Below are 19,988 nucleotides of genomic sequence, written 5' to 3'. Positions count from 1 at the left end.
TTACCAACTTGTGAACCCTCGTTCCCGATCAAAGCCAGCCCTCAATTGCTTCCCAGGCTTTAAAACCTTTCCATGCAACACAGTATATCGAATGATGTTCTCACACTCTTCCGGCCGTACACGCGCAAGCCAAATACCCTGTGCCGCACCTTCCTGATCATCACCCTTCTCCGCGCCTTCCTTCTTATACCAATCGAAATCTCGGCGTCTATACACAATCACATTGGCAGAGTACTTGTGTCCACCAACGTGGCTGATAAAATAGATTCCGACACCACCGGGCCGACTATCATCCATGTCGCGATATAGTCCTAGTGGACGCAAGTGACGCTCGAATTCTTTTCGAAGAAGCGGCGCGGATTGTCCGCAACGCGCATCGCGAGTGCGTTGCGAGCATAACAGGATGACAGCGGCATGGGGACATGAGTGCGAACGGAGAGAGGTGGTGATGGAGGTGTCTGATGGATGAGGTAGAGGTTCGCCTTGTTCTTCGGAGCTTCCATTCTGTTCCGTGGGTACGGAGGAGTAACCGAGCGGTGTTGTGGTGGTTGGTGACGTGTTGACGAAGCTTGCGATCAACTCTGGAGCCAATTGCGGTGTGACATGCTCGACAACGGTGAAGCTGGGGAGTATGAGGACGTTTGTGGGTTGGCTTCCAGCTTCGTGCATGTGGTATTCGTCTGGAACGGGCATATTGGAGGCTGAGAGCTTGAGACGCTAGAATTAAAGTTTGTGTGAGTATATCGGACCATTATAATCCTTTATTTAGATGATTGATATGCTTACCCCATTGCTAGGCTCGACTCCTCCTTTCTCAATTGCCTCCATGATGCTCCCAGATTCGTCTGCTACATCTCGCACCCAGTCGGACTTCCCTGTCGCAACAAGAATATGTGTGGCCCACCCTTTCACTTGCCCATACAACTCGTCTTCCATGTCAACATCAAATTTGGAGGGGTATTTCACAGTGCATGTTGCACAGTCGTGCAAACAGTCTTCGCCGTCGGTAGCTGGGTCGGCGTTTGGGAAGAGCTTGTCTGACTCGGAAATAGACCGGAAGCCCTCCACAGCAAGGTCATTGTCCCCGACGGCGTCCGTTGTCGCATCGGTCTTGGAGGAAGCGAGCGAGACGTTCGAGGAGTTGAAGAGCGAGGATGTGGTTCGGCGGAAGAGATGCATGTTGGCGGTGAATACGGACCTTCCCTGCTGGCTCAGGGTATAGAAAAGCCAAGTGAAGTTATTGGCAACAGTCAAAAATTTCGATTTCCTCTTCAATGACACGTAATCCCAGAGACTTAGGCAAGATCTTATCAATCATTTTGCATTGCTGCCAAGAAGTCGGCAAAGCGGAAGTAAAGCCGCATGACTAAGCCCCCACTCATGTCCAATAGGGTATTTTAATCCGATCTATAACTAATGTACACGTTTTGATGGGGTAGAAACGACAAAAAAATGTGGAGGTGGGGGGCTATTCTCCGACGTCCTAAATTCAGAGGTTCCTACGACCGGCGTAGGTAATTGTATACGGCAAATTCCCCCGATCCTGTGGCTGAGCAAGCCGAATCACACTGCCCCCAGAGCTGCCGGATTCGCCGGACTGTATGCGTCGCAATGATCGAGTAGACGGTGTGCGAAGTTCCGGCCCAAAATATGACCCGCTCTCCTGTGATATCCCAGGATACGGGCTTTGAACCCCGGGCGCGGTATCATATCCTGATTGGGTCTCCCAGGTTGATGCATTAGATGGGCGAAGGCTGTTACTCCGCATCGGTATCAATGACCCATCGTACCCGAAGTGGTCCACTGTATCCGTCTCTCCTTCTTCATCCGAGGGCCCAATAACAGACTCAGTATCTGTGCGATGGTCGCTTACGCTGTGGATATCATCTATGATAGGCGATGCGAGTGATGTCATCCCTCTTAATATTTCAGCAAACAAATGCATTAGGTCGCGGAATTCAGCTTCATGCAGCTGGTGGGAAGAAAATCTTGCTCGCTCATAAAGCGCTAGAAAATCTGCACCTAGTTCTGGTGGCTGAATCGCGCCCAGTGATGTGAGATGTCGGATATATTGTCGTAGTCCCATGGAGGCAGGGCGGCGTAGCACTTCCACCGCCCGCATATCTGGCAAGGGCTGGGTACCCAGGTCATCATGCGCGCCAAATGTATCCGAAATGGTGGGCGATAGAGTGGTTGCAGGTGCCAGCGATACCGCTTTCGCCTCAATCAAGTTTGGCAGTTCCTGGATGACAGTGCGGTAGGGTAGATCTGGGAGGTCGGGAGAAGCGGGTGACGACCAGCCGGGGTGCTCCACGCGCCCCCATGGTGGTCGTTGAGAATCAATGAGAAGAGATTCGTGGTCCGGGAAGCTATCTTGTTCTCCCGATGTGTCTCGGGGCCGAGCCTGATACGACACTACGGCGCTGCGAGCTAGTCCATCTTTCACCAGGCGTCGTACGCTCTTGCTTAAGTCTTCTTTCTCCACGGGGATCCATGCCTTTGGGATGCCGGCGACGGCACTTCGGTTCGTGTATATTCGAGTCGCATAGATGAGAACTGCAAGGAGGAAAGTGACGACATAAGCGCCGGTTATAAAGAAAATATTGGTGAGCCGGTTGGTTGTGTAACATTGGTAGACGGCGTCGACGGGGGTAAGGAGTATGAATGCTAGCAAGACAAGGGCGAATATGAAGAAGGCGCTCGTATTCAGGAAGCGCTCAAGATTTGGGGTCATGATTGCCCGCGCATGCTGTGCGTAGTGTACGGCATCTGGTGGCAGGATGAGCTGAGGATGCAGCAAGTTGGAAATGGGGATCCAACAACGCCGATCATGTTGATATTCAATCACGTGCGCCCGATTGGTACCACAACACCGACTTGCATTTAGTGATGGGCTTTTGAAATTTCTCAATTCATCTACTCGAATTCTGCCATTCATTCTGTAAGATCAACCATCCTTGCGGCAATGGGCCGGCAATTGACCGCACATGTATTGAAGAGTGTATACAGTACATCTTCAATCCATCACATGACGCCCTTTCCGCCGACACAAACTAACGATCCAGAATTCAGGGCTCAGTTTCTCCTGCAAAAGAACAAATTATGACTGAAAAGGGGTTCTCCCAAGGTCCAGAGGACAAATATGTCTTGGTCACTGGCGCAAACAGGTAACGCCCCTCAATGGCTCCTTCAACCCCACGCATCCCATCCCTCAGATTCCTGCGACAAGAAAAAAAAAGAAAAAAGGAGCTAAACAATCAACTAAACAATTCCCCCACGCAGCGGTCTTGGATTCTCCATATGCTGCCGACTAGCCGATGAATTCCTCCGATCAAACGCAAGCTCCGCCACCCTCTCCATAATCTTCACAACGCGCAGCGCCCGCAAAGCCCAAGACACCACCCGCCGTCTAGAAGCACACCTCCGCAGTTCATCCTCCTCCCCCGCAGAAACCTCGCGCGTGCGCTTCCTCCCCGAAAGCGTCGACCTCGGATCCCTCCTCTCCGTGCGCGCCTGCTCTCGAAAAGTTACCGCTACATACCCCAAGCTCGATGCGATAATCCTCAACGCAGGCCTAGGCGGCTGGTCAGGCATTGACTGGCCATCAGCAATCTGGGGCGTATGCACCGACCTCCTGCACCAAGTGACTTGGCCCAACTATAAGATTTCGCCAATTGGCATATTGGCAGATAACCAAACGGCCAATGCTCCCGTGCCGCAGTCAGAGCCAGCCCTTGGCTCTATCTTCTGCGCAAATGTCTTCGGCCACTATATGCTTGCGCATAATGTTGCGCCGTTGCTGAAGCGCGCAACAGGATTTAGTGGACCTGGCCGTATTATCTGGGTAACTAGCATAGAAGCTACGTTGAAGTTCTTCGATGTGGATGATATCCAGGGGCTGAAGTCCGCTACGCCGTATGAATCTTCGAAGCAGTTGACAGACTTATTGGCTTTGACTGCCGATGAGCCTGGTTCGGCGCCTTGGGCTGTTGACTCGTTTTTTGCGTCTGATGAGGACGGTGCTGGGCAGCTTGTTGAGGATGATGCGGCTTATGTAGCTACTTCTACACCTACGATGCATCTTGCTCATCCTGGCATTTGTGCCACGTCTATTGTCCCGCTTGCATTGCCGCTTATCTGGGCTATGATGATTGCGTTTTATGGTGCGCGCTGGCTGGGATCGCCTTGGCATACTATGAATACGTATCTTGCTGCCATTACGCCAGTCTTCCTTGCGCTTTCATCGAATGCGCAGCTTGACGATGCGGAAGCTCCGTACAGACAGGCTGGAGGTGGAAGACCAAAATGGGGCTCCGGTACCACGCGAGGTGGGGCTGAGAAGATCTTTTGTACTGAGACAGCTGGGTGGGGATATGCTGGTGTTGTTGGTACGCCTGTTGTCAAGGCTGATGAACTACGACGTCGGAAGCGAGGAGCTACTGATCTTACAGCTGAGCAGAAGGAGGATTTCCTCGAGCTTGGGCGTCAGAGTTGGAAGCAGATGGAGGAATTGAGGATCAAGTGGGATGCAATTCTGGATGAAGCTGAACAGGCGCAATGATTTTCGGGAAACAGATCTTATTGAGCTTTCAAGGTTGGCTCGCTTCTCTGGCGCGACGTATGTTTGCGCCAGCTGTATTTAATACATATATTTTTCAAACTGCATTCATGGATATATCGCCATGCTTAATACGATGATAATAAACTCTTGCATGTCTACCAAAGTCAAGTTAGATTTGCGTATTTGTGATTCCGCCTCCCAATTATTTACATCAACAGCACTTGGCCCCCGCCCATGCTATCATTAAAACAGATATTGCATGATTTGTTTGCCCTCAAAATAAAAAATGATCAATGCGCAAAAAGAGCGGGATTTTGTGTAAGTTCTTGAAGCCACGAACTATGATAAAAACAGGTAAAAGACTAAAAAGGTGGCAATGGTGGGAATAGGGTGGCCATCGAACACCTTCAGCCATCTAGGTTTGAAATGCGTCGATTATCCGGAGAGGAAAGGTATCAATTAAAGGGTGGAAAAAGCAGCGCGAGCACATTGCGGGGGCGATGGCACCATCGTGGGTGACATACAAGGACCGAAGAACATCGAGATAAGAGAAGAGAAGATCACGCAGAAAACGACTCCGGTTCCATGCATCAAGACGAGGGAGGAAGAATGGTATCGGTTGGAGAGATAGGGAAGAGAGATGAAAAGGAGAAAGGACGTGTCGACGTGAGGAGGAAAAGGAAATTACATGATAATAGCAGGAACTAGTAAGACATATGTTAGCGATGGGATTGTCATTGTTATTGAAGAGAAGTAGAGTGAACTCACCATCAATGTTCTGCTTGATGCTCTTATGTGGCAGAATTGAACCACCGTTGACATACACCTCGTCGGCAATGCTAACGTCGTCTCCCAGAACTGTGACGTTCTCAAGACGAGCCCAGCGGCCAACGGAGCTGTTCCAGCCAACGATGGTCGACTTGATCCAAGCGTGGTCCTTGACCTTGCAGTTCTCCATCACAACACAGCGCTGCAGACGAACACCATCTCCGATAACAACGTTAGGACCGATAACGACATTAGGACCGATACGGCAGTTGTTTCCAATCTTGGCCGAGGGGTCAACCATCACATTGCCACCGTAAACATAGGGTTCTGAAGTGGGGACCAGCTTCTTGGGATCGCGCTTGGTCAGGGAGCTGAGGTACAAGCAAGTACCAGTGAGGAAATCCTTAGGCTGACCGACGTCCATCCAGAAGCTTTCAAGATCGAAAGAGTGGAGCTTTCCGTCCTTGACAATGGCGGGGAAGGTCTCCTGTTCGATGGAGGTTGGACGAAGCTCAATGCGGTCGAGAACACTGGGGTTCAAGATGTAGATACCAGCGTTGATACGGTTACCGACGAATTCGACAGGCTTCTCGACGAAACGATCGATACGTGAGGGGTGGTTGGGCTTGTGAACGACGACACCGTACTTGGAAGGCTCGTCGACCTTGGTAACGACAATGGTACCCTCGTCACCGTGGTTCTTGTGGAACTGCGCTAGTTCGCGGAAGGGGTAGTCACAGATGACATCGGAGTTCAAGACGAAGAAAGGCGAGTCATCCTTACCCAGGATGCCCTCTGCTAACTTCAGCGGGCCAGCTGTGCCGAGTGGTTCGGTCTCAACGGAAAATTCAATGTTGACGCCATACTGCTCCTCGTACTTCTTGAGCGCTGCGACCATAACATCGGGGCGGTAGTTGACAGCCAAGACAATATCAGTAACACCAGCAGCAGCCAAGCTCTCCACCTGGTGTAGGATCATAGGCCGGTTACCGAACTCGACGAGAGGCTTGGGAAGGGTGAGAGTCTAGGCAAAAACAATCAGATCAGTACATGGTCTTAGCGGGTTTTCAATATGGCCAATATGGCCAATTGTTCAATCTAGTCCATTGGACATCGAATGGAGTCAATTAGAGACGATATAGATTGATAATTTACCAGAGGACGCAGGCGGGTTCCAAACCCTCCGACCAGAATGAGTGCTGTGACATTGGATTAGTTGAGGGGGGTAAATCGAGGGGGGGGGGGTGGGAATGGAGAGGCGCACATACCCTTCATATTGTGGGGTAAAAGGAGATAAATTTAAAAAAACAAGAGAAAATTGATCAAGACCAAAGAGCAAAAGGGGATTTAGAGCATTATTTAGAGAAATCGCAGGGAGCTGAACGAAGAACACCTGGCCGTTGATGGGTTTATTTTTATCAGGAAGGTGGGGGCACGTGAGCCCGTGGTGATTGGATACGTTTGCAGTGAAAAAGGGGGTGGAGCCTCTTCAATCTGCGGCACCACTCCATTATACTCCGTTTAAGGCTACAGACTTTCGATATGCGGATATTTGTCTATGACCATTGCGAAACTGTTCGTCTGAGACAATTGAACTCTCGTTTTTGTTTTCCATTCTTCTCAAGTTTAGAGATGGAGGAGGGGGAAAGGGGGAAAGCCGGGTGGGCGTTTGGAGTACCCAAGGCCCACGACACTATTCCCGCTGGATCGTACGTAAAGTGTGCTGGGCTGAGTCCAGGCTAGGCAAGACCCATCACCAACGCCTAAGTGGCGTAATGACAACCGCCTTCTCACTGGATCGGGGCCTGTAAAATAGCTTCCCCGCCAACCTTACCTGGCGGTCAGGTGGTATTGCCTCCTGCGCTGCGAAAAAAAAAAGATTGAGCAATAACAACCCTGAAACTTGAACTCCGTGATGAGAGAGACCTCGGGATGGGGCGATCGGTTGCAGTCATGAGCCGCGTGGAGAGTTCAATCTCCCCATTCGTCATACCATGACCCTCCTTCATCTTCCTGCTTTAGCCCCTATTCTTGCTGCTTATAACGACCCACCAGACTTTTGGAGCTACTGTATATCATCACCAGTTGGTAATGGTACATGTAGATCAAGGTTGTAAGGGTGACGTGGTCAAAGGGGAATACTAATTACTGGCCGCGATAATTCGATAATTTGCCAACAGCCTCGATCATTTTACAGTATAAAAAATCATTGAATAGGGTAGTATTGAATGGGTAAATCCGACACTAAATAATATACATAAAATAAGATTCACCCTGCATAATAAACTAGCAAATTGTTACTGCGTATCCGGAGGCAGCTGTTGCCCACGTTGTGTCCCTGGCATTCCTGGCAGGTTACCGCCTGCTCTATCCGTGCCCACAAAAAGAAACAACCATTCCCGTACTTTGTGAACCTTCTGCGGCAGATCGTCGTCGCCGCTCGAGGAGATAACCTTGTAGGGCCTTCCCGCATCCGTCAATCGGTGCAAAAGATCGACTTGAGTCATTCCACCGCGCAAGCTCTGGCCGTAAACTTGACTCCGGAACGAGCTAAGCCCCACGGTCCTTAAAAGCACAATGTCTTGAGGGCGAAGAGAAGCCAGGGATCGGACAAGTGGGTCGGTATTTGGGGCTTTGATAGCCGATGGAGCTTGGTCCGTTGAAGCTGGAAGCCAAAAGTTCACGCCAAACCCGGCCCGAGTCTCATCCCCAACCACCATTTCAACGACATCAATTTCTTTCTTCCATTGTCGTGTCACCACACGTCGAGGTGGATGGATTGCAATAATACCGACCACCAGATTGACGGTCATGGTCTGCGGTATGATGGATTGCAAATGTCTTGCTGTGGGGATATCGCCTAAATCCTTCAAGGGTCCATGGATCCGGAAATGTGTTGGTTGAGACAGGTCTTTCGTTGGTGTACCCGAAGCCTCGATGTTGTCCAACACTGGGGTGTTCGCCTGTGTGAGGTCATCTCCTCGTAGTTCAGATGTAGAGATCTCAGTGGTCTCGTGAACTGTAAATGAATGGTCGTAGAATTGAGACAAAACCGAGTCATCCTCCTCACTTGATACACTATCAGCATTGATAAGCTGATGCGATGTTAAAAAGTTCGGGCCCTGAGGCCCCCAATAAAAATTGTGAGGGACATTCACATCATGAGGTAGTGAAGATCGAAGGACTCTCCATTTGACAGAAGGTTGGTTGAGGCAAATATTATGCGATGTATTGATGCCTGCATTGTCAAATGGGGGTATGGGGGTGTTGAGAAGCTCGTCGTGGTCCCAGTCTAGACTGTCGGGTAGCGGGGCGCCCATTAAGAAAATTTGCCTCGGGCTCATTTTGATACAATCTAGAGCCTCAATCCTGATATAACTCTCTTTTCAAGGGCGGAGTCTCAGCTTGGCAAAATGAGCAAATGGTAGTCATGCCCCATGCTTTCTAGCTATCGTGGTTGCGGCGTCCTTAATGTGAAAAGGCAACCCCTCAACAGATGTTAGAGGAGGGAGCTACGGGCGACGCTTTCTTGGTAAAAGGGCACCCGTCCCTTTGTCATGACCTTGTCGTCAAAGCGGTTGTGGAAATGTAGAATCCAAGTTCGGCCCAACCAGAACCAAGTTGAGTCCAGACCTGGATTAGATCATCAGTAGGTTCAGGCAAGTACATCTGAGCACGTTCCAGGCCGCAGAGCCGCAACCGCTCTGTGGCTCCCTAAACCCGGGCCAACATTTGATCAAAGAACTCGCGTTTTGTTTCTGCTTCTCGATCTTACATGATTCCGCGCAGGCTGCGCAACAGCTAATATGCTTAATTGTCGTTCAGTATTTGATTGAACAAGTAAACGTAGAGCTCCACTTTTCGCTCTATATTCCCAGCGACACTGCTTTACTCTCCCCCCCTTGCTAATTGAAGAAGTTTCCTCGGCTATTATTTCTTTCTGGCTATATTTACTCTGGTTGGATTGTTGGGAAACAACATTGCCTGATTGGAAAATATTTGACAGCTACCTTATCGGTTGGCGAGGGGATCTGTTCTGAGATGGACGCGAGGAAGTTCTTTGTCACATTTCGTGTTCAAGGTTACTAGCCCCCTAGAGTGTTAGATTGGCATTATGAACGAGGTCTCAGCCCCTTCTGCTTCGCAGAAGCCTATCTTTTATCTTGCTTTGATTAATATCATAGAGGAATCAAACATCTGTGGCACTTTGGCCACGGCTGATTTTGGCCTGTTGAAATTTTCTTGTTGGCACCTTCTGTGCAAAGATATCGTCAAGCTCGGTATAAGTACGATCTTTGAGCTCTGGAACTTCGAACCATGCCCAACCCAGACTAACAAAACACAAAGCCATCCACACAAATGCAGCTTTTCCTCCTAGATTTGCTAATGTGGAGTATATATATTAGCTCAAGACCCCCAAGGATTATGTCATACTATATTTACCTTGATCAGTATTGATGAGGTATGGCGCAATAAAGTTCATCGCCCAGCTAACCAGCGCGTTTGTAACAATCGCCAAGCTTTGGGTTTTAGCTCGGACTTTGATTGAGCTAACCTCGGCACTGATGGTCCAACTGACAGCTCCGACTGTGGGGGCATAGAACAGTTGAGCGAAGTTCATCACATAGCCGGTGTAGTACATAGCAGCCATGGTAGTGAAACACCCAGCGATCCCAACAGACATTAGGCAAAGCCCGTTAAGAATGATACCAATCAGAATTAACGGTCGACGTCCTGTATCAATCCCATATTCAGTACAAAATTACATCCAAAGGATATTCCGTTTTGAAAGAGGAAGAACGTACCGACATAGTTCATGATGAACCACGAGGCAATGTTCCCAAGCATGGCTACACCAAACCCTCCAAGGGCTAGTTGGAAAGTAAGAGCGGTGGGCAGACCAGAAATACCCAAGAAGTATAAAGATTGAGAGTAGAATGCAATACCAGTAAACTGCTGCACGGCAAACATTCCACAGGAAATGCGAGTCCTGCGCCAATTGGTGCCCTTGAAGCAATCTAAGTAAGATACGTCTTTTTGTATGTTAGCGATTGCATTCTCAGCAGCAATAGCAGTTTGTATTTCCTTTAGAATCAATTCTGTGTTAGTGTTCTTCAAATGAAGTCTACCAAGACTCTTTTTCGCCTGTACAATGTGACCCTTTCGACAAAGATACCATGGGCTCTCCGGGATAAATATGGCAGCCAAGGCAATAAAGCAGGGAAAGGCCCACTGTGCGGCAAAGATTACCTTGTAGGATACCGGAGCCAATAAGGAAAACCGCGTATTCCCAATTCCGATAGCCATCAGTTGACCAGCATTGATGAAGAAGTTGACCATTGCAGTTAGGGAAGGACGTAAAGCAGTAGGCGCGATTTCCGACGCGTATATAGAGCTGAGTGTGAGGAAGAACCCGAGTGATAACCCGTTAATCTGAACATAAACTGTAAGCTTACATAACCGAAAGCCCATTCAAAAGCGAAACATACTATTTTGCCGGCTAAAAGCATACCAGGTTCGCTGGCAGCATATTCAAGTCCAACCCCAAGAAAGGACAGAGCAGAGCCTATTCCAAATCCAAGTCGTCGACCGCCACGATCCGATGCGTAGCCGCAGATAATACTTCCTATGAATGTTTATGTGAGAAGGATGAGATATCAGTATACAATTCAACAATTAACTCACCAACCAGCATCCCAAGCGATGTCATCGCTGTCCAAAGGGCATTCCAAGTGGCTGAAATTAGGAGTTCACCGCCATACTCGTATCCAAAGACCATTTTAAACCCCGGCAGTGCAACGGTAATTGAGTTAACTCCTAGAATCATAAATTGAGTTCAAGTCCAATTTTCGGCTTTTTTGGAAGCTTTACCGATATCAAACCCCCAAAGCATTGAACTCACACAAGCAGTCACGCTGTAGAGAATTACTTTAGGGTTCTTTTTTGCTGCAGCCCATATTCCCTCGTTGGCTTCATCATATTCATAAGTCTGAGATATGCTTTCGACCATCTCCGTAGAAACATGTTTCCCTCCCTCGTCAAGTGAATCTAGATCAACAGACATATCGTGGAAAAAGAGGGATCAAAAAACTACCAAGTGGCCAAGTGTGTATTAAAAAGATATACCAAGTGATGATGAGTTTTGGGTAAACATCATTGACAAGTCAAGGTTCACATATATATGAAAGGAGTTTTTTTGATACTGTCAGCCAAGGGGAGAAACGTGGGGAATCTGGGGAAATCGGAAAAGCCGAGGGACGGCTTTGCTGTATGCGATGTGGAGGTGGAGGTGGAGTTTTCTTCCACGTTACCTAGTCCGTGTCCACGGGTTGGGTCTACCCACAAGCTGAACGTAGTCTTTTTTAGTGAGGAATTAGCGTAAGAATGGGTGATTATATTATACTAGGCTTTTGGGGGGGGGAATTGCGATCCCTCAAATTAAGGATAATCTCTTAACTTGCACAGGAATGTCGATTACCTCCATCTTTTAAATCATTTGACAAAGAGCTAGGCACAGAAGACTTGAAGTTCCAGAGAATCTTCGACCCCTCTCGTGACGCCAATATTCCAAATATAGCACGTGCGAGAAACATAGAATTTTCGAAATATAAAATAAAAAATAAGAATGCCAATTGAGTCATCTAGTATACACACAAGGCAAATATAATCTCAATAACCATAAAAATTCAAAGACCGTTCCAGGTTCCCATATCCTCGATCTGTAGATAGGTGCCGCAATTTTGAGAGGTGATTTTGTAAGTGCCATTTAGAGACCGCCAGCATCGGGATATACTATCCCAATAGCCACTGATATCTCTTTGGGATACCGAAAGACCAACCCGACGCGTTTCATTCGGCTTAAGCCAGACCTTGGTGAACGCGATCAGTTCAAAACGTGGTCGCCATATCATAGAGTCTACAGGAGGCTCGCCGAAAACCTTGATGACTTCATACCCTGCGGTCTCGCTGGTGTTTCTCACATCGAGAGCGATTGTAACTGCTAAGTTTGAACTTGGGTTCAACCCTCCGCTATTCATTTCCTCGTGCGCTATAACTTTCAAGTTCTCGTGTTCAAATGAAGAGTAAGACAAACCATGTCCAAAGGGCCAACGGACAGAGCTTGCATTATGTGGAGCCCTATATCCAACACCGAGGCCCTCACGATATCGAATTGTTGGTCCGTTGCCAATATCCTGAGCCGGGAAATTCTTCAACGATGGAACACAAAGCTCATCCAGACGCATCGGCCAAGTTGTAGCCAGTTTGCCACTGGGGTTAGTTTGTCCGGTGATAACATTGACGATGGCCTGTGACCCTTCTTGTCCAGTAAAATGAGCTGCGATAATCGCGTCGACGTCGTCGACAAAGCTCGAAACATCGACAGGATTGCCACATTGTAGCACGAGGACTGTTTTCTTGGACACACTAGCAACTGCTTTGATCATGCGTACTTGGCTTTCGGGTAGGGTCAAAGTCTTAAGGTCGAACCCTTCAGACTCATGTTCATGGGTACGACCGCCAAATATTATGCTGACATCCGAATGAGCTGCAGCCTGCACTGCCTCGGCAATGGCAGCACGATTATTGTGCTCTTCTTCAAAGCAAAGCTTGGCCGAATGAGGTGAAATCTCGCCATTTGGGGAAGGAACATTCCGCGAGTGAGCTTTCAAGGTGATATTGTACCGTCGTTTAGCTTCCATTTCGAACTCAATTACTGTTTCCAGTTTCTTGGGCTCGAACAAGAAATCTTCGACGGTCATAGTAGGTGCCGGTCTTGAGAGTATCTGTACAAAATTTCATAAGTCATTGCAAGCTGGAGTATATGGCAGAGTGTTTGAAGCATACCTTTACCCCATCCACAAATAATTCAAACTCCCCTGTCGCTTGCACAGCCAGTTTGTGATTACCGCTTGTATCCACGGTAATATTGGTATCGATAACAAAGAAAAACCCGTTTTGTTTCAGACCTGGTTTCAACCTGCCAAGCAGCACGACCTCAGCCTTTTTGGAGTGCTCAGAAAAGACGGGTGTGTCGGATCCATCTAGAAAATAATCCACGCTTACACCAGGGAGTCCATCACATGTTTGCAAAATATGAGTTGGCATAGGTGGGACAGCATGGTTGGAATTAACCCCATATGCGAATGAAACCTGGTCATCATCACCGTAGGCAGCTCGAATGCAGTCCAAGGGAGTATGCACGTATTGAGGTTTGGCACATGCACTACCACCACCAGTCACAGATGGCTTGATAGCAGCTGCTCCAATGAGAGCCACTTTAGGTTTATTGGACAATTCAATGGGAAGCGTATCATGGTCATTCTTTAAAAGAACAATGCCTTCGGAGGCAACTCTCAATGCCATGGAACTTGTTTGTTTGCAGACCAGGGATTCTTCACCCTTGTCGCTATGACTGGCGGCGGTCCGATCAATCATTGTCAAAACATTAGAGACGGCGGCGTCCAATATTTCTTGCGATACCTCGTTGCGATTTACGGCATCTAGTAACTTCGAGCCGCGGAAAACAGAAATGCCCGGCATCTCCAAGTCAAGTCCAGCTTCTAAAGCCTTGACTGTACTCTTGGTTCCATACCAATCGGACATTACGCAGCCATCATACTTCCAGTCGTCACGAAGTAATGCTTTGATGAGGGGCGTTTGGCTGCAGAAATGACCATCAAGGGCATTATAACTGATTATAAAGAGTCAGCCCACGTTTGAATCAGTTTTAAAGATAACAATAACACTCACGCTGTCATGATTGAAATTGGATTGGCTCGTCGAAGTAGATGTTGAAAAGCGCGTAAGTATATCTCGCGCATTGTCCTATTGTCTCCCGATTCATCAACATTGTATTTTCTGCGAACGGTCTCGCTTTCATTTGCGACAAAATGTTTTACACAGGCTCCTACACCCTGGGACTGGATTCCGTTGACAATGGCTGCAGCTAATTGCCCAGTGACTAATGGATCCTCGCTAAAGGCTTCAAAATTGCGACCGCCACGTGGATCCCGGTGAAGATTGATGTTGGGGCCCAGTACAACCTGCACAGACTTTGCCTTGGCTTGCAATGCAACCTCTTCGCCAAATTCTCGCATTAACTCAGTATTCCATGTTGAAGCAAGGCAAGTTGAGCTCGGAAAACAAGCAGTTCCGGTATCCTCAAGGTGTGATAGTGAGCCACGAACGCCGTTTATCGAATCACTGACCTGTTGACATTTTTTTTTTTTTTAGCTGAGTAGGACTTTCTAAACTCAATGGGAATGGATCTTACTTTCAATGCCGGAATACCAAGTCTTTTTACGCCCGCAGTGCTAGTGAAGCTGACACCGGAAAGGATAGAAACCTTTTCTTCCAGGGTCAGAAAAGGTAACTGGTCTCTGAAACGAGACTTGGATATCGTGCCATTGGCAGAGGGGAGAGTTTCAATGTCAGGCATCGGGTAGATCTTGTGAGTTTGTACAAAAACCGATGATGTGTCTCAGTAAAGGATGAGGAATGCTTTTGAAATCACGCTTGATTATTTCCTCCTTCTCCGAAAGCCTCAACCTTATCGAATTAGGCTATGTAGTTATGTTCGTTCATCCTAATTTCTTTTCGTTTCGTGGAACTGGATCTAAACGCGTCTCCTTCTCCTCCTTCCGCCCCACCTCCACCTCCGCACCTCCGCCTCCATGTCGGTTCCACCTCCACCTGAATCCCATCCTCCAGCAGCGTGCAATCCATCACCGTCCTCTTCTCGTTTAGGTGTCACATCAGGAATACTCCACCTAAGAAATTGTTTGTCAATCAGTATGGAGGGGCAACCCATAGATGTTGGATCTGCACACAAATGCACGATTTGCGCCAAGTCCTATTCTCGCCGAGAGAATCTTGTCAGGCATTATCGATCAACACGTAAGAGCCCCCTTTAGCCAATGGCAAGCCTCAAAGAGATAGACCAGCTAAGCCATGCCTACTAACTTCATATACAAGATGATAAAAACAATACGCCTTATGCATGCCCCCACTGTCCAAGTCGATTTACAAGAAGGTAAGGCGCTTTCAGGATTGTCATTCACTTTTCTGGTTGATATTCTGACGGTTAGAAAAAAGCGACTTATTATCCAGACACAAGAAAGGCCATGAAAATAATGCCAATGAAACTACCTCGGATAGGATTTCAGATGAATTGGTTAGCCATGAACATGTTTCGGACGCCCGCTCCAATGCGAAACGCGTCCGACAAAATTCAAATGACAAGGTTGAACCGAGAGACGCCCAAGTAGTAACACCTCACACCGGAAAGGCTTATTCGAACCCCCCAAAAGAATACCACCAATCCGGGTCCACTTCTAATTCTGCACTACTTGGACTGTGTGAAAATTCTGTTATATCAGATGAGCAAGCTGAGTTATTGGACTGGGATTTGCAGTGGCCTTTCTATGGGGAGGGCTTGCAAGATGCCAATCTTGACTGGACCTTGGACTTTCTATCCAATGGAGTCTCTACACATAGCCCTCTGGACTCTATAAATGACGTCGAGGAAGTGATGCATACGATACAACGACTTGATAATTTGGAGTCAACTCGAAGTGATGAACATTATAAATCTAGGGTTCATTCCATGCAAGAGAGATCTCAACAGCCACTGCATCGAGGAAATGCACCTGTGAGCCCTGAAAGTCAAAGAGCGTTCTGTGGTGCCCCAGGACTTCCCGCAGATTGTCACCCTGACGAAAACAATGCTTCAATTGAAAGAGCAGGGCTTCTGCGCGTGAAAATACAGGTTTCAGGGGAAAGTCGGATTGCCATGATCGAGACTGTCACCGCAGTTCTTCTAGAAAACTTTTGTAGCCAGAAAGGCAAGAATCCCCACTTGTTCCCGCCGAGTTCAACCATCGATCACTTCATGGACCTCTTTTTTCTTCATGTACAGCCTCGCTTTCCAGTACTACACATACCGACATTCGATCCCAACAAAGCTCCACCAACTCTTTTGTTGGCAATTGCAATTCTTGGGTCTAGCTACTCTGAATCGAATCAGGGAAAATTTGCCTCAACTTATCTTGAAAGGGCCAGAATGTCAATCAAACTGATGCAGGAAAAACACCGAAATCATGTGAGACCCCAGACATTACTCTACTTTCTTGTTCAAGGCTGATTATATGTCCCTTCTCAGCTGCAAGATCCCCAAAACCTTTTTGCGTTGTTTTTAGTGTCACTGTCTGCCATGTGGATTGGTCAAAAAGTAGCGTACGAGCGCCTTGAGGTTGATCGAGGCGACCTAGCTGTCTACTGTAGACGCATCCATCTACTAGATTGCCGAACGAAAGGTTCGAGGCCATCTCACAAACCATCAAGGAACCACCAAAACCGATTGGAGGAGATGTGGCTCGGGTGGATCAAAGACGAAGAGAAGAAGCGTCTTGGGCTATGCATATATGTATGTTTCATCTCAGTGGTTTGCAGAAAGAGGGCATTCTAACTCTGTTTAGCTGCTGGACTGTAAAATTTCAGCTTTTTTCCAGCGTCAGCCTCATATAAGCAAGGCCGAGACCGTTAATGCTGCATTACCGTGCTCGGACACTTTCTGGGACGCACCGACAGCCTGGGCATGGAAGTCTTTGCTCGGTCCCGCTGATATCCCTCCAAGCACGTATTTTCTAACCACACTTACCACAATTCTTCTTTATAAGGAAATCCCTGATGTTTTACCATTTCCACCACTAGATGAATTCTGCAAAACTCTCTATGCCTATGTTTTGCACACGCATATTTTCGAATGGCGGCAGACCATTTCCATGCTCAATCCGACTGGACTTCTTAGTACTCCTCTATCCCTCGCACCGCAAAACATTGGAGATTCGTTACAAGAGCGTCGAAGTTGGTTAGAGACCTGTCTTCAAAATTGGGCGGCCTTTTACGGAGGTAGTAACCACGTCGATTCTCCCAATCTCAACCCGAATACATCATCAGGAATTCTACTTTATCATCTAGCCTTGCTGGCCCTTCGCCTCAACTTTTCCGACCTACATGTTGTCGCTGGTAGAGCTGGCTCCGATGCGGACATCGAGCTGGCTGAGCAGTCCCTACGTAATTGGCTGCAAGGAAAAAGAGTTCAGAAAATATTCGACATCAATAGTGAAATGTTGAATGCAGCGCATGATGTTATTGTGGCTGGCCATTCACGGCGGAGTGGGTTCGAATTATCCATATGTCTTTTCATGGGGGGTCTTACTAGCTGGGTTATATCACGATTTGGAGGTTCTAATGTGACGTCTATCTCTGCATCTGCCCAGTCACAGCATGACAGCCGTGACCCAGTTGGGGGCATCCATCACTTCGTTGAAGGCTACCCACAGGGAAGAGATTCACTTATTGTCCAGATTGAAGGCGCTCGCGATGGACTGAGTGTCTTGAAATTCCTCCATCTAGCCATGGGGTTTTCGAAAATCCTGAATCGGCTTCTGAATGAGCCCTTTCGGCAATGAGGGATGGTCATCCTTTCCGAGACGTCCGCCTCCACCTCCACCTCCACATACTCTACTATGGTTGCGCTCGCTTGCCCCACATTCTGCTCCTGCAAAAAACATTTATACGCGCCAGTCGCAGATATTCTCAGCAAGAGACATTGTTCTTGTCGATTGTTGAAAATCTTCGAAGGCATTGAATTGACAAACGAGGGTAGCAATTGCTAGCTATCTTAACGGTCACTATGTCTTCCAGCGGGGCATTCAACAATCCCATCATCCCTGGCTTCAACCCAGACCCTTCAATTTGCCGGGTGGATGATGACTACTTCTTGGTTACTTCGACATTTGAATACTATCCAGGAATCCCAGTTTACCACAGTAAAGACCTTGTTCAATGGAAACTCATTGGCCATGCCATTACGAAGCCTTCCCAAATTAATATGCGAACAACTGAGCCTTCCGGTGGCCTATGGGCACCAACAATTCGTTATCACTGTGGACAATTCTATGTCTCTGTAGGTTGCACGCATCGGTTCCGGCCAAAGGAATGGGTGAGATATTTCCCTCAATTCTACACCAGGCCCATTGGACCACAATACTAATTAGTAAAAAGGATATTGTCATTCCTCGTGGATTCTACGTTTCTACCTCAAACATTTGGGAGTCATCTAGCTGGTCTGATCCAATATTCTTCGATGTCCCTGGAATTGACCAAGATGTGAGTATCATTATGGATGCGTCTCAGCTTTTCGGAAGAACATGGCTAATTTCAAAAGCTCTTTTTTGATGATGATGGAAAAGTGTACTTTTCTGCCGTCAACATGATCGTCGACCCAAGAGTCAAAAAGCATGGCCTTGGCTTGGCAACTTTCACGACTGAAGTAGACATTTCCACTGGTAGATCTCTAGGGCCTGCCAAGTGGAATCGACTGTCGGATTTTGGTCTAGGTATTGCAGAAGGTCCTCACATCTTCAAAAAAGACGGGTATTATTATTTGAGTACCGCTGAAGGCGGCACCGATGAAGGTCACCAGCAGTGGATTTGTCGCAGCACGATAGGACCCTTTGGCCCGTGGGAAGTAGGATCCGAAGGGAAAGTTAACCCGGTTATTTTCAACGACAATGATCCTTCGATTCGCAACACAGGGCATCTGGACTTTATCGAAACTCCAAATGGAAAATGGTTCGCCGTTTTCTTAGGAGTACGGCCTCAGGGTGAAAAGTCTGAATCGCCATCACAGCTTGGTCGCGAAACATTCATGAGCTCCGTTGAATGGATCGATGGATGGCCGATTGTCAATTCTCGAAAGCCAATCAGTCTTCAAATGCAGGCAGAAGGTACGCGGCTCCTTTCACAGCCACAGACGTGGAGAGATGATTTCGACCAGCCAAATCTTCAGCTTGGATGGTATCGTTTGCGGACACCATTGAAGAATGATTATTCGCTGTCTGAGCGACCTGGTTACTTGAGTCTTTACGGAAATGCGTACCGCATTGATAGCTCTGAATGCCCATCTATGCTCCTGCAGAAGCAGGTTGGTTTTTCAGGTGACTGGAAGACCAGATTGGATTTCACGCCAATAGAAGCTGGTCATGAAGCAGGGGCCGCTATTTGGTGGTCCCAATTTTCCCATGCTTCCATCGGACTCAGGAAGCCATTTGATGAGAATGTCTCGGGTTTTGAGATGATAGCACGCTGTTATGACGAGATCGAAGATAAATTCAAAGTATGTCTCTTTTCATATTGAAATCGCATCGCTCATTTCACTAACGATTCAGGAAACCAAACAACAACTACCTCATGGACATAAGACCATTGAGATTGTCATCCGCGCACACCCTACGCGGTACGAACTCTTTTTCTCGGTGGTGGACAACGAATTACCTGGCTCCGTCCCGATCAAGCTGGGCGAGATTTCTAGCAGAGCATTGACACATCGCCGCTCAGGAAAGGAATCCCCCAATACCGGATCCCATTTCGCGATATATGCGCAGGGTGCTTATGACAAGCCATGTTTTGATCCGGCTCATTTCTCCTTTGCCGAGTGGAAGGCGATTCCCATGCAGGGTTAAACTATACTGTAAATTATTCTAAGCAATATCAGGCGTCCTGAGAGTTTCTTTATGCAAAGAAGCAAAGATACTACTGTGCTGATTTGTGTTCATGTGTTATATCCTCACATTCAACCCTTGGAAAGCGCATT

At 47.8% G+C, this 19,988-nt stretch overlaps 8 protein-coding genes across 8 annotated transcripts; 2 read left to right on the top strand and 6 right to left on the bottom strand.

Moving 5' to 3' along the window:
• Positions 1–1,179, bottom strand: N7478_006269 (sucrase/ferredoxin-like domain-containing protein; the record flags this gene model as incomplete). Its single annotated transcript, XM_056922483.1, has 2 exons — positions 1–717; positions 787–1,179. The coding sequence occupies 2 exons, from the start codon at positions 1,177–1,179 to the stop codon at positions 1–3; spliced, it is 1,110 nt and encodes a 369-aa protein (XP_056780520.1).
• A 310-nt stretch (positions 1,180–1,489) lies between these two features.
• On the bottom strand, positions 1,490–2,734 carry N7478_006268 (DUF4129 domain-containing protein; the record flags this gene model as incomplete). The annotated part of the gene is made up of 1 exon (XM_056922482.1): positions 1,490–2,734. The coding sequence occupies one exon, from the start codon at positions 2,732–2,734 to the stop codon at positions 1,490–1,492; it is 1,245 nt and encodes a 414-aa protein (XP_056780519.1).
• A 368-nt stretch (positions 2,735–3,102) lies between these two features.
• Positions 3,103–4,561, top strand: N7478_006267 (3-keto-steroid reductase; the record flags this gene model as incomplete). Its single annotated transcript, XM_056922481.1, has 2 exons — positions 3,103–3,167; positions 3,283–4,561. 2 exons carry the CDS (start codon positions 3,103–3,105, stop codon positions 4,559–4,561), a joined length of 1,344 nt encoding a protein of 447 aa, XP_056780518.1.
• Positions 4,562–5,245: 684 nt separating this feature from the next.
• Positions 5,246–6,604, bottom strand: N7478_006266 (mannose-1-phosphate guanyltransferase; the record flags this gene model as incomplete). Its single annotated transcript, XM_056922480.1, has 4 exons — positions 5,246–5,265; positions 5,330–6,353; positions 6,485–6,528; positions 6,598–6,604. 4 exons carry the CDS (start codon positions 6,602–6,604, stop codon positions 5,246–5,248), a joined length of 1,095 nt encoding a protein of 364 aa, XP_056780517.1.
• Positions 6,605–7,626: 1,022 nt separating this feature from the next.
• Positions 7,627–8,673, bottom strand: N7478_006265 (uncharacterized protein; the record flags this gene model as incomplete). Its single annotated transcript, XM_056922479.1, has 1 exon — positions 7,627–8,673. The coding sequence occupies one exon, from the start codon at positions 8,671–8,673 to the stop codon at positions 7,627–7,629; it is 1,047 nt and encodes a 348-aa protein (XP_056780516.1).
• Positions 8,674–9,518: 845 nt separating this feature from the next.
• On the bottom strand, positions 9,519–11,393 carry N7478_006264 (uncharacterized protein; the record flags this gene model as incomplete). The annotated part of the gene is made up of 6 exons (XM_056922478.1): positions 9,519–9,712; positions 9,773–10,063; positions 10,135–10,762; positions 10,819–10,955; positions 11,015–11,146; positions 11,201–11,393. 6 exons carry the CDS (start codon positions 11,391–11,393, stop codon positions 9,519–9,521), a joined length of 1,575 nt encoding a protein of 524 aa, XP_056780515.1.
• Positions 11,394–12,015: 622 nt separating this feature from the next.
• N7478_006263 (glycosyl hydrolase family protein) lies at positions 12,016–14,768 on the bottom strand (the record flags this gene model as incomplete). The annotated part of the gene is made up of 4 exons (XM_056922477.1): positions 12,016–13,113; positions 13,175–14,021; positions 14,081–14,538; positions 14,604–14,768. The coding sequence occupies 4 exons, from the start codon at positions 14,766–14,768 to the stop codon at positions 12,016–12,018; spliced, it is 2,568 nt and encodes an 855-aa protein (XP_056780514.1).
• Positions 14,769–16,697: 1,929 nt separating this feature from the next.
• Positions 16,698–19,857, top strand: N7478_006262 (glycoside hydrolase family 43 protein; the record flags this gene model as incomplete). Its single annotated transcript, XM_056922476.1, has 6 exons — positions 16,698–16,754; positions 16,807–17,753; positions 18,038–18,335; positions 18,398–18,502; positions 18,561–19,511; positions 19,564–19,857. The coding sequence occupies 6 exons, from the start codon at positions 16,698–16,700 to the stop codon at positions 19,855–19,857; spliced, it is 2,652 nt and encodes an 883-aa protein (XP_056780513.1).
• Positions 19,858–19,988: the final 131 nt, after the last annotated feature.

Source organism: Penicillium angulare (genome assembly GCF_028827245.1).
Source record: "Penicillium angulare strain IBT 27051 chromosome Unknown utg000004l_segment0_segment0, whole genome shotgun sequence".
In the NCBI taxonomy this organism is placed as follows: Eukaryota; Fungi; Ascomycota; class Eurotiomycetes; order Eurotiales; family Aspergillaceae; genus Penicillium; species Penicillium angulare.
Note: the sequence above shows the minus strand (reverse complement) of the source record. Positions and strands in the feature narration are given on the sequence as shown.